Source organism: Scyliorhinus canicula, chromosome 12, assembly GCF_902713615.1.
Source record: "Scyliorhinus canicula chromosome 12, sScyCan1.1, whole genome shotgun sequence".
Classification (NCBI taxonomy): Eukaryota; Metazoa; Chordata; class Chondrichthyes; order Carcharhiniformes; family Scyliorhinidae; genus Scyliorhinus; species Scyliorhinus canicula.
Window position 1 is genome coordinate 148534264 of NC_052157.1, and position 17967 is coordinate 148552230.

Sequence of the window (17967 nt, forward strand, 5' to 3'; positions counted from 1 at the left end):
GGACATAAGCACAAAGGGCTCTTTTATTCTTTGTACAGTTCACTGCTCTCTATTTAGGAGCCTGTTAATGAAAACTGAAGTAATAAGCAAAGATCCAGTGCAGTAATGGTGGGATAGCACGATGATAACAAGTAAATAAATGATTCTTATCGGGCGGCACAGTTCTTAGCACTGCTGCCTACAGCGCTGAGGACACGGGTTCAATCCTGGGTCACGGTCCGTGTGGAGTTTGCACGTTCTCCCCGTGTCTGCGTGGGTCTCATCCCCACAACCCAAAAAGTTCTGCAGGGTAGGAGAATTGCCCCTTAATTAGAAAAAAAATAATTGAGTACTCTAAATTTATATTTTAAAAATTATCCTTGTACTAAGTTTTACAATAATGATCAGCTTGAACAATAATATTCTACTGAATGCCAAAACATTAGACTTAATCTGTGAATTGAGGGGGTTTATAAATCAGTTTCTTGTGCACTTATCTGTCCCAGAATGCCGCATTAGAGCACGGCTTTGAGTTTTAAAAAATTACCTAGAAAACTCTTTCCCTTGGTTGTCGATCAGAAATGTCGAACATCCCACTCCACGAGGTGGAGCGGACAATAAGCTTATGGATCCCACTCCGAGCAGGAGCCAGGTTGCTTGCCTGGCTTCTCGGTGGGTGGGTGCTGGTGTGTTTTTACAAGGAGGGGCTCCAGCGCTGCTCGATCCTCATCGCTGCACTAACTTTACGTAATGAGAAACAAATGGGTTAATCCTAGGCAAAAGCATGGTGCAGTGGTGAGGAACGCTCTCTCTTCATTATAGAGTAACATTGCAGCATGCAAAATGTGTAATTTCTAAAAAAAAAACAATTTTTAAAAATAAATTGAGCGTACCCATTTTTTTTTCCAATTAAGGGGCAATTTAGCATGGCCAATCCACCTAACCTGCACGTCTTTGGGTTGTGGGGTGAGACCCACGTAGACACTGGAGAATGTGCAAACTCCACACGGACAGTGACCTGGGGCCGGGATGGAACCCCGGTCCTCGGCGCCGTGGGGCAGCAGTGCCAACCACTGCCCTGCCATGCTGCCCCTAAAATGTATCATGTTATTGTCTAACTGATTGGGAACTTTCTCATTCAGGAATTCCATTGGGCAGGAAACCCTTTACGCAATCTTTGCAAAACACAGTTCAACGGTTGCTTGCACAGAAGCAGGACTTCCAAGGTCAAACATTGAAATCTGTGGTGTTTAACAGCAAATAAATTAGTCCACAGACACTATTAACCAAGTCTTCTACCTGCTTTTAACATACCACATGGAGGTGAAATGTGTTAACACGGGTCTCCTTTCCTTTGCAGTTCTTGATTTAAGCATTTATACTAAATCATCACAATGTATACAGGTGTATTCCATTCCTGTGTATTTATTGGTCCAGGCAGTTTAGATAACATATCCAAGCAATAACAGATAGGAACTGTTCCGAGTAAGTTCAGTGAGTTTCATTTAGTAGCGGAGGACGCAGGTTTTGAGGCACGTGGAGGAAATTAACATTTTTGACTTTTGTGAAGATTCTGCCGTCTTAACTAATGAAAAAGCTGTCCGGGGCTTTCCACCAGCAGGATATTCCAGTCAGGATCCTGCCCTGATTTCTAATATCAGAGACACTAGTTATGAGAGTGGCTGGACAAATGTTATATTTACCAGAAGATGGCCTTCAGATTATCGAAGTTTGGCAGTACAGGAAAACTAACTGAAAACAGGACAACATGACGAGCAAGAGGCAGATTTGAGGCTTTCTTAACAGAGTGACCAACGTTTGAGGTGATGTTTGCATTGGATAAGGAAGGGCAGCACGGTGGCGCAGTGGTTAGCAGCGCCGAGGTCCCAGGTTCGATCCCGGCTCTGGGTCACTATCCGTGTGGAGTTTGCACATTCTCCCCGTGTTTGCGTGGGTTTCGCCCCCACAACCCAATGATGTGCAGGGTAGGTGGATTAGCCATGCTAAATTGCCCTTTAATTGAAAAAATGAATTGGGTACTCGAAATTTATATTAAAAAAGGAATTGGGAAGGTGGGGTGGAGACCTGGATTCGTTTGTGAAGGACAGGGAGGATTTGTCGAATGTCCTTTCCCTGAATCTGGAACCGTGGGGCGCGGTCTCATTAAGGGACAGGCGATTTAGGATGGAGGGGGGGAGGAATTTTTCCACTCTGTGGTTGGGGCAGCTTTTGAGTTCTCTAACTCCCAAGGGCTGTGGAGGCCCAGTAATTGAGTACGTTCAAGACAGAGATTGACTTCTTGGATATTAAAGACATCCAGGGATAGGGCGTGAAAATGGCATTGAATGGCCTACTCTTCCTATTTCCAATGTTCCTATGCATGTCCCTCCTCCTGTGTCTCTTGTAATTTGGTGAAAACATCTGTTCTGCAGGGTTCTTAAAAGAGGGGTGTGAGCTCATCAACGAGGCCTTAAATCTTTTCAATAATGTATATGGAGCAATGCATGTGGAAATCTGTGCTTGCCTGAGGCTGCTGGCTCGTCTAAATTACATAATGGGTGATTATAATGAGGTAAGTCCTCCACTGCCATTGATGTATGTTTTGTATTGTAGCTATTGGGACTGCTTCCTTCTGTGTTGTCGTTCCTTTGAGCACCTTTAAGTGTACAAGCATCAGTTGCAACTCTTGTCAGAATCAGTGCTTCAATGAGACATCACACCGCATGGTCCAGGTGTGTTCGGTCCGGTTCACCGTACTTTCCACTCCACAATCCAGTACAGGCACAACATGCAGTGATTCACTCACTCAACTCTTTATGAAATCTACCTTTGATCTTTACATTCTTTGCATACTACCACTAAATCACAGTACATCAACAATACAGAAAAGCAATGTTAAAATAGCAACATGAGAGAAAACCGGATGGATTTAGCTCATCTCAGTTGCTTTGAACCATCCTGTGATGTGGCTCTATGACCCACTTCATTTTATTGCTATAAACACAGAACCCTGTCTAATGTCTCCCAGAGCACCAAGACATGGATGAATGATTTTCACACTTTCAATCAGCTCCTTGTTGCTACCTCAGGCCCACTTACAGTATATATCGCAGGTCCAGCCGAAAGCTGTTTTAACTCGCTGTGTGCTGATCCCACAGACAAAGAGATTCTCCAGTAATGTGAAGCCACATATTTCCACGGTAGCTCCATAGTGGTGGTGAGTAAACCTTGCAATCCAGGTTAATATAATGAACTGTGGTAGTCTCCATTTATCTCACTTACCTCTGTGTCGTAGGCACAAAACTGATTATCCTGTTTACTTCCTACCTGGTTGGTGAAATGCAGGTTTGGCTGTGAGAACATCCCAGATCAGATTCAAGCTCAATTGTCACAGCACCCTGGGCTAATACGGGGTCAATTCCAGTCCTACTTGACCCAGAGTCGCAACACAGGTAAAATTAGATTTTATTTAAAATACACGAGGTCCTTGGCTACGCCCAATAAACTGCAATCGCCAAGTTTGTAACTTTAACACAAATAATCTTTTTATTATGTACAGTATCATATTAAACTGATAGAAAACATAACTATTGAATATCCCTTTCCCAACTACCCCCACTATATATTTTTTTAATATATTTATATATGATGCACACATTGACAAACAACACAGAGGAGAAGGGGTGGTGGAAAGATGGGGAAAATATTAATAAAATAAAAGGATAAAGATCTTTAATGCATTGGGATGATTTCTGATTAGTGTCTCTCCAAAGTTCAGCTTTTGTTTTGATACTTCTTCCTTCTAGGCTTGAGGTGGTTTTCTCTGACTAAGGTCGTCTACCTTCTCTGCAGATTCCACATCTTTCCAAGTTCACAGCAATGTATGTGCCGGGCACTCACTACTTCCAGAAAGGAGAGAGAAAATGTTCTTTTCACTTCCAAGGTCTAAATGCTTCTTCCCACTTCTCCCCGAAAGCATCATGCAGGAACCAATCACTGATCGTTGTCAGGTAGAACACTGTCCCTGGCCATACCACTGGTTGCCAACCAACCAATCAATTTGACTGCCTCCAAACATGGTTCCCAAGATCCACTCCGTGCCGAGGAGTCTTTCCAAAAACAAAACTGGGAACACCGTGTCCTGACAAGCGGGCTCCTTTCTTCTGCTTTAAGGCACATTCCAATTATGTGCCCAAGGACCAAAATAATTACGTTGAATAAAATAATCACTCTTGCAGCAATGGATCAGAGGAACAGCATGTCCATCGCTGAATCCCCCACTACCAATATCCTGGGTATTGCAACTGATCAGGAGCTGCATTGGACCAACCATATAAATACTGTGGCTGCAAGAGCAGGTCAGAGGCTGGGAGTTCTGTGGTGAGTAACTCGCCTCCTGACTCTCCAAAGCCTGTTCACCGTCTAGAAGGCACAAGTTAGGAATGTAATGGAATACTTTCCACTTGCCTTAATGAATGTAGCTCCAACAACACTCAAGGCGCTTAACACCATCCAGGATACCCCATCCACCATCTTAAGCATTCACTGTCTCCAACACCAATGCACAGTAACAGCTGTGTGTGCTGTCTACAAGATGCATTGCAGCAACTCACCAAGGCTCCTTAGACAACACCTTCCAAACTCTGTGAGCGTTACCACCTGGAAGGGTAAGGGCAGCAGATATACGGGAACAAGTTCCCCTCCAAGGCCACTCACCATCCTGACTTGGAAATATATCGCCATTCCTTCATCGTCATTGGGAACACCCTCCCTAACTGGATGTACCTACACCGCAGGGACTCTGCAGCAGTTCAAAAAGGCGGCTCACCACCACCTTCTTGAGGACATTAAAGATGGAACACGGGACACGGTGGCGCAACGATTAGCACTGCTGCCTCACGACGCCATGGACCAGGGTGCGATCCCGGTCCCGGGTCACTGTCCGTGTGGAGTTTGCACATTCTCCCCGTGTTTGCGTGGGTTTCACCCCCACAACCCAAAGATGTGCAGGTTAGGTGGATTGGCCACGCTAAATGAAATGAAATGAAAATCGCTTATTGTCACGAGTAGGCTTCAATGAAGTTACTGTTAAAAGCCCCTAGTCGCCATATTCCGGCGCCTGTCCGGGGAGGCTGGTACAGGTAAATTGCCCCTGGCTCGTAAATTGCCCCTTAATTGGAAAAAGAATAATTGGGTTCTCTAAAATTATTTTTAAAAAGATGGAACATATGTGCTGGCCTAGCGAGAAATTCCCAGTCCCCATGATGGAATAAATAAAATATTTGTTGAAATAGCAAAGTCTTGTCCTGATTCAGAGATGTAATCAGACAAAAGTGAATGCTGGGGCGAAGGTGTGGACATTTAGAAAGATGACCAGAAGCTTGATCTTTAGAGGCGTAATTTAATCTAAAGTTAAAGAGGGTGAAGGGGTTTAGAGTGGGGATATAGGGGCTAGATCAAGTTAGACACAAGGACAGTTAAGACCATGAAGGGATTTAAACCTCGGGGTGAGAATTTTTGATTGAAGGCACTTGGGGACTGGGTGCCAGTGTGGGTGATCAAAGACTGACGATAGACGAGGCGGGATGGGCTGCGGGATGCGGTTTGGAAATTTCCAGCGTGTGGAGAATGGGAGGCCAGGGAAGCATTGGAATAGTGGAGTGATGGTGGTGCAGATGAGTATTCCAGCAGCGGATAGGCTGAGGCGCAGGTGGCGATGGGTAACGTTCGAGGTAGAGGTTGCAACCTTTCTGACGCTGTGGGTAATGGGCTTATACAGCCTGAGATCGTGGCTGGGGAGGGGAATCACAATCGATGCCACAGGAACCGGGTTCGTATTGATCACACTGAGTACCTCTGAGGATGACAGTGTTCGTAATAACTGAAGTCTCCAAATAGAAGATGCTTTTTTAAAAATTGGTTTCGGTGAGGAAGAATCTAATCCAATTTTCGACAACTGCTGGCGTTGTTATTTTGTCGAGGGGTTTCTGACCTATTCGCCAGCTGCAATTGATGTCCAGGAGTGTGGATTGGAGAAATGAGGCTGAAGTGTGGAGGCTCCCAATCTCCAACTTCTCGCCCAGTGAGGGTCTGCCTTGACGGGCCCTCGCTGAATTTGCCATGTATCTTTTTTTTTTAAACGGACAGAATTTTCAGTTCCTAATTGCCACTGTTTTCCTTTGCAGGCCCTGAGCAACCAGCAGAAGGCAGTGCTGATGAGCGAAAGAGCACTAGGTGTAGATCACCCTAATACAATCCAGGAATATGTGAGTAATAACCTATTAAAAATGAAGGGATGTGCTAAAGCGACAGCATCGCTTCCAGGCCAGCTTTGTAATCTCACTCATACCGATGCAGGGGAGCCGGGAGTGGACATGCAAACAATCTGTTAAATCTGTGCCATACATCCAGAGGCTTAATTACATCATAAACTATTGATCACTCCATTTAAGAAAGGTCAGTGTGGTTCCATTGCAGCTGTAGACTGCGACATGGAGATTTCAGGAATTTCAAGCCTGTTAATCTGACGTTTTGCAGTTTACTTGTGCTGGTAGAATGCTAACATACCAGGATAACACCCATCGGCTGTTCTGGTTGGTCACATTTTACTCCAGCTTTTCACTGGTATTTGTTTTTTAAAAATTAATTCTTGTGCCTATTTTATCTGAATAGCCCACATCTAAATGTTTGACCAGCTGCTGTGTGGGGTAACAATGACCACAAAGTTACCTGAGTGGAATGAGGGTGTTTGTCACCAATACAGCAATATTTTAAGCGCATCTTTACATGCACACATTTTTCCCTGGGGTGGGGGGGGGGGGGTGTGTGTGTGTGTTTGGAATATAGGGAATTGGGGGAAGAATACCCGAGCTGATTATCAGCCTGTTGAACCATGTCATGAACGCTCCTTCAGTGGCCAACAAGTGGCGACACAGTGGTTAGCACTGCTGCCTCACAGCGCCAGGGACCCGGGTTCAATTCTGGACATGGGTGACTGTCGGTGTGGAGTTTGCACGTTCTCCCCGTGTCTGCATGGGTTTCCTCCGGTTTCCTCCCACAGTCCAAAGATGTGCAGGTTAGGTGGATAGGCCGTGCTAAATTGCCCCGTAGTGTCCAAAGCTGTCCAGGTCAGGTGGGACTACGGGGTTAAGGCGGGGAGTAGGCCTGGGTTGGGTGCTCTTGTTAGAGTCGGTGCAGACTTGATGGGCCAAATGGCCTCCTTCTGCACCGTAGGGATTCTATAGAAGTCCTAGTGTTGAACCTGAACCCGGAGCGTCTGGCCCAGAGGTAGGGACAGTATCGCTATGCCACAAGAACTCCTGTTGATTAGCTGACAACTATATTACACCAGGAAATATCGAATTTCAAATTAATTCCAAACAGTATGTTAGCCAATAAGAGTAAGACAAAAAGAGTTCCCCAGAGGTTGAAATCAAAATTGCAGCATCTCCAGAAAATGTTTGATTGACCTTTAAGAACTTCATAGGCGACACAACTATCTTTTTAAACATTTAAATGTAAAATCCCCTCCCGGCTTGGATTATACGGTGCAGTAACTTGACAGTAATGTGACACTAATAAAAATTATTATTATTGGTATAATCGAGGATGACAAATGACGGGACTTGAGACGCAGACTTGTGGAAGAGAGTTGCAATGTTTTGTCCCGATTATCCATTCATTTATCAAGAAAACAATTCTAATAGGGGATTTGATTCTTATTGGATTTGATGGCCCATCCTCACGATCTTCTGGAAGTTGGTGTCATTTCCTTACCCAGTCAATTGTAACACAAAACAAAAATCACTTGAGGTTTAGAATATAAAGGCCAGGATATCATGGTGAGTGATACCTTAGGCCTCAGCTGGAATGCTGTGTGTCATTTTGAACTCTTCGCTACAGACACAAATATGGTGGTTTAGGGGCAGCCGCAATGCTGATTCCCTATGTTGCCCAGGGTGAGGAACTAGAATAGATGAGAAGAATTGAATTTTGTAGAAAACATGACAAACTGAAAAATACAACGTTTAAACATATATTGGTCCCAGAACACTCAACATTGTTTCCATTGCAGTGTTTTTTTTAAAAAAACTGATCGTTAATTTTCGATATTTCTTTTTAAAAAGGAAAAGCACCTTTTCTCTTTTTTCCTCATTGTTCATTTTCTCTGTGGAGCTTTTTCTCGTTTGAGTGCAAAGTAGATCAACCTGTCAGGCTGGCAATATTGTTGGGAGGTTTCCCATTGAAGAGGACCTCATGTGGGGCTCATTATTCAGTGGCTGCTTATTAACTACTGCTATGATGGGATTTTGTGTCAGTTAATGATGTTTTGCCAGGGAATTGTTCCACCTATGAATATGTCATTTTGATTTCTGCGTTTGGCCACGGTATTTCCTGATGGAGCCATCGGAAGAAAATATGCTATTGTTCTTGTAGTGCAATCCAGAGTAAAACAAGCTGGGTGATGTAAGAAACGTGGCAGGATCACAGCGAGTACAGAATGAATAGATTCACTTTTCATGTTAAGTAGCGCAGTCTCTTTAAAACCTATTTTACTGTTAACCCATTCGGCACAGATTCTCTTACAAAGGTTTATATTCCTAACTGTGCATCTCAAACATATAAAAAGCTGTTTTAACTTGCCAATTTCCCCTTCTCTTAAGCAAAAAGGTGGGGTGGGGTTACCGGGTTAAGGGGATAGGGTGGAGGCGTGGTGCTTAAGTAGGGTGCTCTTTCCCAGGGCCGGTGGTGCAGATTCGATGGGCTGAATGGCCTCCTTCTGCACTGTAAATTGTATGATAACTATGATAATTGTACTCTGCGCTTGGGCACAGTTCCACATGGAACAATCACTCTCCAGTGACTCCCCTACAAGGCCAATTTTGAGTCGGAATATGCCATTTCATTGTGTTTCACTGGCCAGTTCTTCTAGGTAATCCTCGATCTTCCTGCATAGCTTTTTCCTCAGTAACCCTGGGGAGGAACTGAGGTTAACTGCTCAGTGTCTCTGCTGTGGCAATGCCTGAAAACAATTGACTTAGCACATTGGGGAATCGAACCTGGGGCCATCCTAGTCTATAGGACTTTTTTTTTTCCTCCGTTCATGAGATGTGGGCATCGCTGGCTGAGCCAGCATTTATTGCCCATCCCTACTTGCCCTTGAACTGAGTTGACTTGCTCGGCCATTTCAGAGGGCATTTAAGAGTCAACCGTGGGTCTGGAGTCGCATGTAGGCCAGGCCAGGTAAGGACAGCAGATTTCCATCCCCAGGTGGGTTTTTACAACAATCGACGATGACTTCATGGTCATCGTTAGACTTAAATTCCAGGTTTGCATGGCAGCTGCAGTATAATGTGGATAAATGTGAAGTTATCCACTTTCGTAGCAAAAACAGGAAGGCAGATTGTTATCCTTTTCTTTTTAAAATAATTTTTATTGGAATTTTTTACAGAAAATATAACAACAAACAATGAAAAGCAACAATATAACCCCATAATAACTGTAACACCCCCAAGACCGTATCGACGCATATATCACACCCCCCCCCCCCCCCCCCAAAACCCAGTAAACAACAAGAAAACTTAAAATAAATTAAATAAGCAAACATAGTCATCGTCTCCCCCCCCCCCCCCGGGTTGTTGCTGCTGCTGACCCCGTACCCTATCGTTGAGCCAGGAAGTTGAGGAAAGGTTGCCACCGCCTAAAGAACCCTTGTACCGACCCTCTCAGGGCGAATTTGACCTTCTCTAGCTTAATAAAACCCGCCATGTTGTTGATCCAGGTCTCCACGCTTGGGGGTCTCGCATCCTTCCACTGTAGCAAGATCCTCCGCCGGGCTACTAGGGACGCAAAGGCCAGCACACCGGCCTCTTTCGCCTCCTGCACTCCCAGCTCCACCCCAACCCCAACAATCGCGAGTCCCCAGCCTGGCATGACCCTGGATCCTACTACCCTCGACACCGTCCTCGCCACCCCCTTCCAGAACTCCTTCAGTGCCGGGCATGCCCAGAACATATGGGCATGGTTCGCTGGACTCCCCAAACACCTGACACACCTGTCTTCGCCCCCAAAGAACTTACTCATCCTAGACCCGGACATGTGGGCCCGGTGCAGCACCTTGAATTGGATGAGGCTAAGCCGCGCACATGAGGAGGAAGAGTTAACCCTCTCCAGTGCATCAGCCCATGTCCCATCTTCGATCTGTTCCCCCAGTTCCCCCTCCCACTTAGCTTTCAGCTCCTCTACTGACGCCTCCTCCACCTCCTGCATTACCTTGTAGATATCAGATATCTTCCCCTCCCCAACCCAGACCCCCGAAAGCACCCTGTCACTCACCCCCTCGCGGGAAGTGAAGGGAATCCCTCCACCTGCCGCCTAGCAAACGCCTTTACCTGCAGATACCTGAACATGTTCCCCGGGGGAGCCCAATTTTCTCCTCCAACTCCCCCAGGCTCGCAAACCTCCCATCAATGAACAGGTCCCTCAGCTGTCTGATGCCCGCTCTGTGCCAACCCTGGAACCCCCCATCAATGTTCCCCGGGACGAACCGTTGGTTCCCCCTTAACGGAGCCTCCATCGAGCCCCCCACTTATCCCCTATGTCGCCTCCACTGCCCCCAAATCTTGAGGGTAGCCGCCACCACCGGACTCGTGGTATACCTCTTAGGAGGGAGCGGCCACGGCGCCGTTACCAGGGCCCCCAGGCTTGTATCTCCACAGGACGCCCTCTCCATCCGTTTCCATGCTGCCCCCTCCCCCTCCATCACCCACTTGCGCACCATCGACACATTGGCCGCCCAATAATACCCCGAGAGATTGGGTAACGCCAGCCCCCCACCATCTCTACCCCGCTCCAAGAAGACCCTCTTCACCCTCGGGGTCCCATGCGCCCAAACAAAGCTCATGATGCTGCTAGTCACCCTCCTAAAAAAGGCCCTAGGGATAAAGATGGGCAAACACTGAAAGAGGAACAAGAACCTCAGGAGGGCAGATTGTTATCCTAATGGCTATAAATTGAGAAAGGGGAATACCCGACCAGACCTGGTGTCCTCGTACACCAGTCGTGAAGATGAGCATCCAGGTGCAGCAAGCGGTAAAGAAGGCAAATGGTATATTGACCTTCATGGTGAGAGGATTTGAGTACAGGAGCAGGGATGTCTTGCTGCAATTATACAGGGTCTTGGTGAGACAGCACCTGGAATAGTGTATACCACAAATTGTATAGCCACCTTGTACGAGGGAGGACGTTGTTACCCTAGAGGGAGTGCAGCGAAGGTTTACCGATTCTTGGGATGGCAGACCTGACATGATATTGAGTTAGTTAGGATTATACTCGCTGGAGTTTAGAAGAATGAGGGGGGTGGAATCTCATAGAAACTTATCAAATTCTAACAAGATTAGACGGGATAGATTCAGCAAGGATGTTCCTGATGGTGTGGGAGTCCAGAGCCAGGAGCCTACGGTCTATGGATATGGGGTAAACTATTTAGGACTGCAATGAGGATAAATTTCTTCACCCAAAGAGTGTTGGATCTACCACAGGAAGCTGTTGTATATTTCCAAGAAGGAGTTAGATGTAGCATTTGGGGGCTAAAGGTGAACCAAAAGATATGGGGGGGGGGAAGGCAGGAACAGGCTGTTGAGTTGGATGATCAGCCATGATCATAATGAATGGCGGAGCTGGCTCGAAGGGCTGAATGGCCTCTTCCTATTTTTTCTTCTGATCTTTTCATAGAATTCAAATTTCACCGCCTGCTGTGGTGGGATTTGAACCCCTGTCCCCGGAGCATTAACCTGGGTCTCTGGATTACCATTCATGTGACGATACCCCTACGCCACCGCCTCCCAAACCACTCTTTGGCGCTTTGCGTAAACCCACTGATCCTTTAGTGGAACAAGGAGCTGTTGTAACAAATACACTTCTGGTATAACCTTTTAGTTTGTTTTCCTCTCATTTTTGGGAAGAGGACGATGTTGCGGGGGGAGGTATGGCTTCACTCTATTCCCAACGCAACTGCAGAAACAGTCCTGATGCCATTTCTTTTTGTCAAGTTAAACCTTTTCTGCTTCCCTTCATCTGATGAGGTTTCCCTAGTCCTTTTTTAAAAGACCAGAATTGTTGCAAATGAAATCCTTGAATGGTTAAAATACCATTCTCAAATTCTTTGTCACAGCAGTGGGAATATGTAGCCACTCTGCTTTTGACTTAATGGCCTGCAGTTGGGATCGTGGCAGTGACTTGTGCAGTGAACACTGCTTCATACATATTACTTATCATGTCGGGGAGCACCAGTTTGTAAAACAGGACCCTTGAGTCTTCTGGATGTAAACTGTATGTTTGCCTTGTAGAGTGGCATTGTGTTGGTTCTGAGGAATGGGGAGGGTCGCGGGGGTCACGTCCCACTTTGTTGACAATTTAAAATATGCTGTCTAAGTAGCACCTCTTCCTATAAATGGCCCACGCTGTGTCTCTTCCAGCAGTCATAAACAAAACTTAGAAGCTCTTGGTGGAGGAGATAACATATTGGCATGGATAGAAGTCTGGCTGGCTGACAGGAAACAGAGTGGGCATAAGTTTGGTCATTTTCTGGTTGGCTGGATGGAATGTGTGATGTGCTATAGCGATCAGTGCTGGGGCCTCAAAATGACTCGGGTGAAGGGACTGAAGGTAGGTGCTAAATTTGCTGATGCTCCAACGATAGGGAGGAAAGAGGACGTAAGGAAGCTACAAAGGGGCATGGGTTAAGTGGGCAAGGATCTGGCAAATGGAGTATAATGTGGGAAAATGAGAAATTGTCCATTTTGGCAGGAAAAATGAAAAAGAAGGATATTTTCTAAATGGTGACAAATTGCAAAGTGCTCCGGTGCAGAGGGACCTGGGTGTCCTTGTGCATGAATTGCAAAAGGATGGAATGCAGGTACAGCAAGTAGTTGGGGAAGCTGATAGAATGGTATAATTTATTGTAAAGGGAACTGAATACCAACGAGGGGATGTTATGCTTCAATTGTACTGGCCATTATTCAGACCACCTCTGTAATACGGTGTACAGTATCGGTCGCCTTAAGGAAGGATGTAAATACATTGCAAGCAGTTCAAAGAAGATTTACTAAACTAATGCCTGGAATTGGTGGGTTGTCTTCTGAGGAAAGTTTAGGCTTGTATCCCACTGGAGTTTAGAAGAGTAAGAGGCAACTTGATTAACATACAAGATCCTGAGAAGTCTTGACAGGGTGGATATGGAGATGATGTTTCCTCTTGTGGGAGAATCTAGAATTAGGGGGGGTCACAGTTCAAAAATTAGGGGCCGCCCATTTAAGACCGAGATGAGGTAAAATATTTTCTCTTTGAGGGTTATGAGTCTCTGGAACTCTCTTCCTCAAAAGACAGTGAAAGCAGAGCCTTTGAATATTTTTAAGGCTGAGCTAAATTGGCTCTTGATAATCAAGGGGGTGTGAGTGGTTATCGAGGGGTAGGCAGGAATGTAACGTTGAGGTTCCAATCAGATCAGCCATGATCTTATTGAATGGCAGAGGGGCCGAGTGGCCTTCTCCTGCTCCTAATTCATATGTCCGTTCGTATGTTTAACTATTTTATGGGTCCTGACCAGTGCCGATGCTGGAAATGTGAAACCACCCTTGGTGGGTTCTGATGGCCCCCTGCAAAAGCCAAGTGCGGAGAATATTACGCTCTCTTCTTCGCACCAATTGTGTAGTAATACATTGATAATAGTTGTAAATGTTGCAGTTTATTAAGTGCAGTTTATCTCTCCCTTTACAGATGCACCTTGCACTATACTGCTTTGCAAATGGTCAACTATCAACAGCCTTAAAATTACTGTACCGCTCTCGCTACCTCCTGCTCTTGGTGTATGGTGAGGATCATCCAGAAATGGCACTGTTGGACGTGAGTATCTGTGCAGTCTGGAGGAAAGCAGCAAGGCTGGTAATGTCATCGAGTCAGTGTTTTACAGCACAGAAGAAGGCCCTTCGGCCCATCATCTCTGCCACTGCCATCAAGCACCTATCTATTATTTATTTTCCCAATTAAAGGGCAATTTAGCGTGGCCAGTCCACCTACCCTAAACATGTTTTGGGTTGTGAGGGCGAGACCCGCACAGGCACGGGGAGAATGTGCAAACTCCGCACGGACAGTGAGTGACGCGGGGCCGGGATCAAACCCGGGTCCTCAGCACCGTGAGGCAGCAGTGCTAACCACTGTGCCACCTTAGCGCCGATCTATTCTATTCCCATTTTCCAGCACATGGTCCATAGCCTTGTATGCTATGGTGTTTCAAGTGCTCATCTAAATGCTTTGTAAATGTTGTGAGGTCTCCCATCTCTACCACTCCTTCAGGCAGTGAGTTCCAGATTCCCCGAACAGGCGCCGGAATGTGGCGACCAGGGGCTTTTCACAGTAACTTCATTTGAAGCCTACTTGTGACTATAAGCGATTTTCTTTTCATTTTCATTTCACCCTCCCCTCTGAGTGAAAAAGGTTTCCCTCAAAATCTCCTGTCCCCTTACCTTAAATCTATGCCCTGGTTATTGACTCCTCTACTAAAGGGAAATGTTTATTTCAATAGAATTTTATAGAATAGAATTTACAGTGCAGAAGGAGGCCATTCGGCCCATCGAGTGTGCACCGGCTCTTGGAAAGAGCACCCTACCCAAGGTCCACACCTCCACCCTATCCCCATAACTCAGCAACCCCACCCAACACTAAGGGCAATTTTGGACACTAAAGGGCAATTTAGCATGGCCAATCCACCTAACCTGCACATCTTTGGACTGTGGGAGGAAACCGGAGCACCTGGAGGAAACCCACGCACACACTGGGAGGATGTGCAGGCTCCGCACAGACAGTGACCCAAGCTACGAATCGAACCTGGGACCCTGGAGCTATGAAGCAGTTGTGTTATCCACAATGCTACCGTGCTGCCCCCAAATCTGTGCTATCTATGTCCTTAATAATTTTGTACACTTCAATCAATGTTCTCTGCTCTAAGGAAAACAACCCCAACCCAGACATCATCCTGGTGACTCTCCTCTGCACCCTGCCAAGTGCAATCATTGAAGGAAGCCTCACTAACCGAGTGAAGGCTTCCACTTGAAAGGCTGCAAATAGATGGTTTATCCTTAATCAAAGCAAATTACTGCGGATGCTGGAATTGGAAACAAAAATAGAAAACGCGGGAAGTTGTCAGCTGTATTAAAATTCTTGGCGTTTAATTCTGATGTCTATTTTCAAGTCAATTATTGTCCAGGACTGGGTTCTTGACCCACAGGCAGATCAGAAAGTCTTGGTGTTCCATCATCAGAAAGCATGACTGTTTCTATTTTTTTGCTAGATATTGGCTGTGGGTTTAGCAACACTGTTGCCCCATTCTGGTGAAGTACCAATGTAATGATTCCCCTTTGTGCTGCTGACCTTCTGGCCTTGCTTGCACGTTATTTTATCCCCAGGATATGGGCGATTGAAATGGGCTGATCTCGCATCTCGGAAGATTGTGATGGAGCTGCCTTTTGAATTAATTGCCCCAAGGGCTCAACCACAGATACTAAAATGGAGTCATGGGTGGGCCAGGTTAAGGATGGCTGCTTCTTTTCTGTTTGAGTCAATTATTAGTCGCTTTCCTTACTCTGGTTTGCAAGCTGAGTCTGCACTTCTCCCAATGGGTTTCCTCTGGGTGCTCTGGTTTCCTCCCACAGTCCAAAGGCGCGAGGGTTAGGTGGGGTGACGGGGAGAGGGTGGAGGAGTGGGCTAGGTAGGGTGCTCTTTCACAGGGTTGGTTCAGACTCGATGGGCCTAATGGCCTCCTTCTGCACTGTAGGCATTCTAATTTGAAGACCCAATTCAAGTAAGCACAAAACATTTGATAGTCGGGCACATGGAACAGATTTTAATGCTACAGCATAAGCTCGAAGGGCTGAATGGCCTACTCCTAGTTTGTATGTTTTATAGTTGATCAACCTGTACAGTACAAAAGAGCAGTTTCTCCCTCTCTTTTTTAAGCTCTCCATCTATCTCTTGTATATCATTCTCCTTTACATACTTTGTCTACTACAGAGGTCCGTTTCACAAAAAGACCCTTCCGGGTCCATGTTATTTACAGATTATTTATCTAAATATCCACTCCAAACTAATTGATCCTTCTGCCAGTCACTGAAATTATACATTAATCGTTGATAATTGATGTTGCCTCAGTCACTTCTTTCCCTGCGCATGTTTCCAATTGGTTTCCTGCTCATCCTTGATGATCTGTTGCCCTTTGACCAGTTATTGTTCTGGAGGGGTGTTTGATTACTGCTGTCCTTGGAGGATATTCGTGAATCATTCTGGTGCTAATTCACAAGTTAGCAGATTTACTGTGTCGCATCAGAACATGGTAGGATTTTATCTCTGGGTTACTAAGCCTGTACTGCAGACATTACTGTAACAAATCCCTTGTTATCATGAGAATATTAATTCCCTGCAGGGCACTGCTTAGTTTTCCTGCTCAGTAGTAACTGACACTGTCGACCCACGGAAAGGATACTATGGAGTGAATTCTCCGCCGGCAGGATTCTCCGTTCCGAAGGCAGCGCCCTCCTCCGCCCGCGGGCTTCCCGGTAGCGTGCGGGTGCCTACAATGGAAAATCCCACTGGCCAGCGGCAGGACTGGAGAATCCCGCTGCCAGTGATGGCGCACCGCCAAGAAACATGCGGCTGGCGAAGCGGAGAATTCACCCCAATGTTTTTCTCCCCAGAAGAACCCACCCCAGGCAAATTTACTCTACGTTCCTTCATGCCCCACATGTGGGCGTCCCATCCCTAATTGTCCTTGAGAAGGTGGTTGTGAGCCACCGTCCTGATTCGCTGCAGTTGCCGATTTTCGGAGTGTCGGAGGACCCGGGAGTCCAGGGAGGGGGCGAGAGAGGCCGACATCTTGGCCCTTGCCCCCCTGGTAGCCCGGAGATGGATACTGTTGGCATGGAGGGACTCCAAGCCCCCAAAATCTTAGACCTGGGTCAATGACATGGCTGGCTTTCTCAGTCTGGAGAAAATCAAGTTCGCCCGAAGAGGGTCAATGCTAGGGTTCGTCCGGAGGTGGCAGTCATTTGTCGACTTCTGTGGAGAAAATTAACCGTCAGCAGAAGGGGGGTGGTTAGTATAGATTACTGTTTTAGGAAGGTGGGACCTGTCAGGGAGTTAGAGGATTGTTGCATTATGTTTATAGTTGTATATGGTTTATTGTTACTGTTATAAAATCACAAATGCCTTTATAAAATATCTTAACAAAAAAAAAAAAATCGCTGCAGTCCATGTGCTGTAGGTACACCCACGGTGCAGTTAGGGAGGGAATTCTAGGATTTGTGACCTAGCAACATCCTTAAAAGCCTCCCCGGAATGAATTAATCCTTTTTCTTTTGCAATTTATTCTAACCTACTGCTGTACAAGTAATGGACTCGGGTGGTGCGTTATGCTTTGATTACAGAGTAACATTGGCCTTGTATTACACGGTGTTATGGAGCACGATCTTGCCCTGAGATTCCTGGAGAGTGCCCTGGCAATTAATGGAAAATACCATGGAGTAAAATCCCTAAAGGTTGCCCTGAGGTAATCGGTTGCCGTCATGTGCAATTCGTTTGTTGATTATTTATTTTTTGATATTTGAATATCGCTTTTGGATTATTACAAGAAAATAATTTTAAGAATGAAAATCTGTGTTCTTCCTCCCCCCCCCTACTCCTGATCATCAGCCACCACCTGGTAGCGCGTGTCTACGAGAGCAAAGCAGAGTTTCGCTCCGCCCTACAGCACGAGAAAGATGGTTACACCATCTACAAAAACCAGGTCAGTCTTGCACGTTCAGCGGGAGCTACACATCTCATTTGCACCTTGTCACCGTCTGCCTCAGTGTTAATGATGCCATCTGCAGTCTCCGTTCAGTGTATTTCAAACTGTTGGGGTATTCCGCAGCATACTTTTAGATTGTGTTAGATTTATGG

The 17967-nt window shown here is 46.0% G+C and overlaps 1 protein-coding gene across 5 annotated transcripts in view; it reads left to right on the forward strand.

Moving 5' to 3' along the window:
* cluha (clustered mitochondria (cluA/CLU1) homolog a) overlaps positions 1-17967 on the forward strand; it is a 115531-nt gene that overhangs the window by 77402 nt on the left and 20162 nt on the right. For all 5 annotated transcript variants that reach the window (XM_038814465.1, XM_038814466.1, XM_038814467.1 and 2 more), the window contains exons 19-23: positions 2412-2551; positions 6165-6245; positions 13756-13881; positions 17454-17575; positions 17719-17812. In XM_038814465.1, the coding sequence (XP_038670393.1) occupies positions 2412-2551; positions 6165-6245; positions 13756-13881; positions 17454-17575; positions 17719-17812 (563 nt within the window). The remainder of the gene's footprint in view (positions 1-2411; positions 2552-6164; positions 6246-13755; positions 13882-17453; positions 17576-17718; positions 17813-17967) is intronic.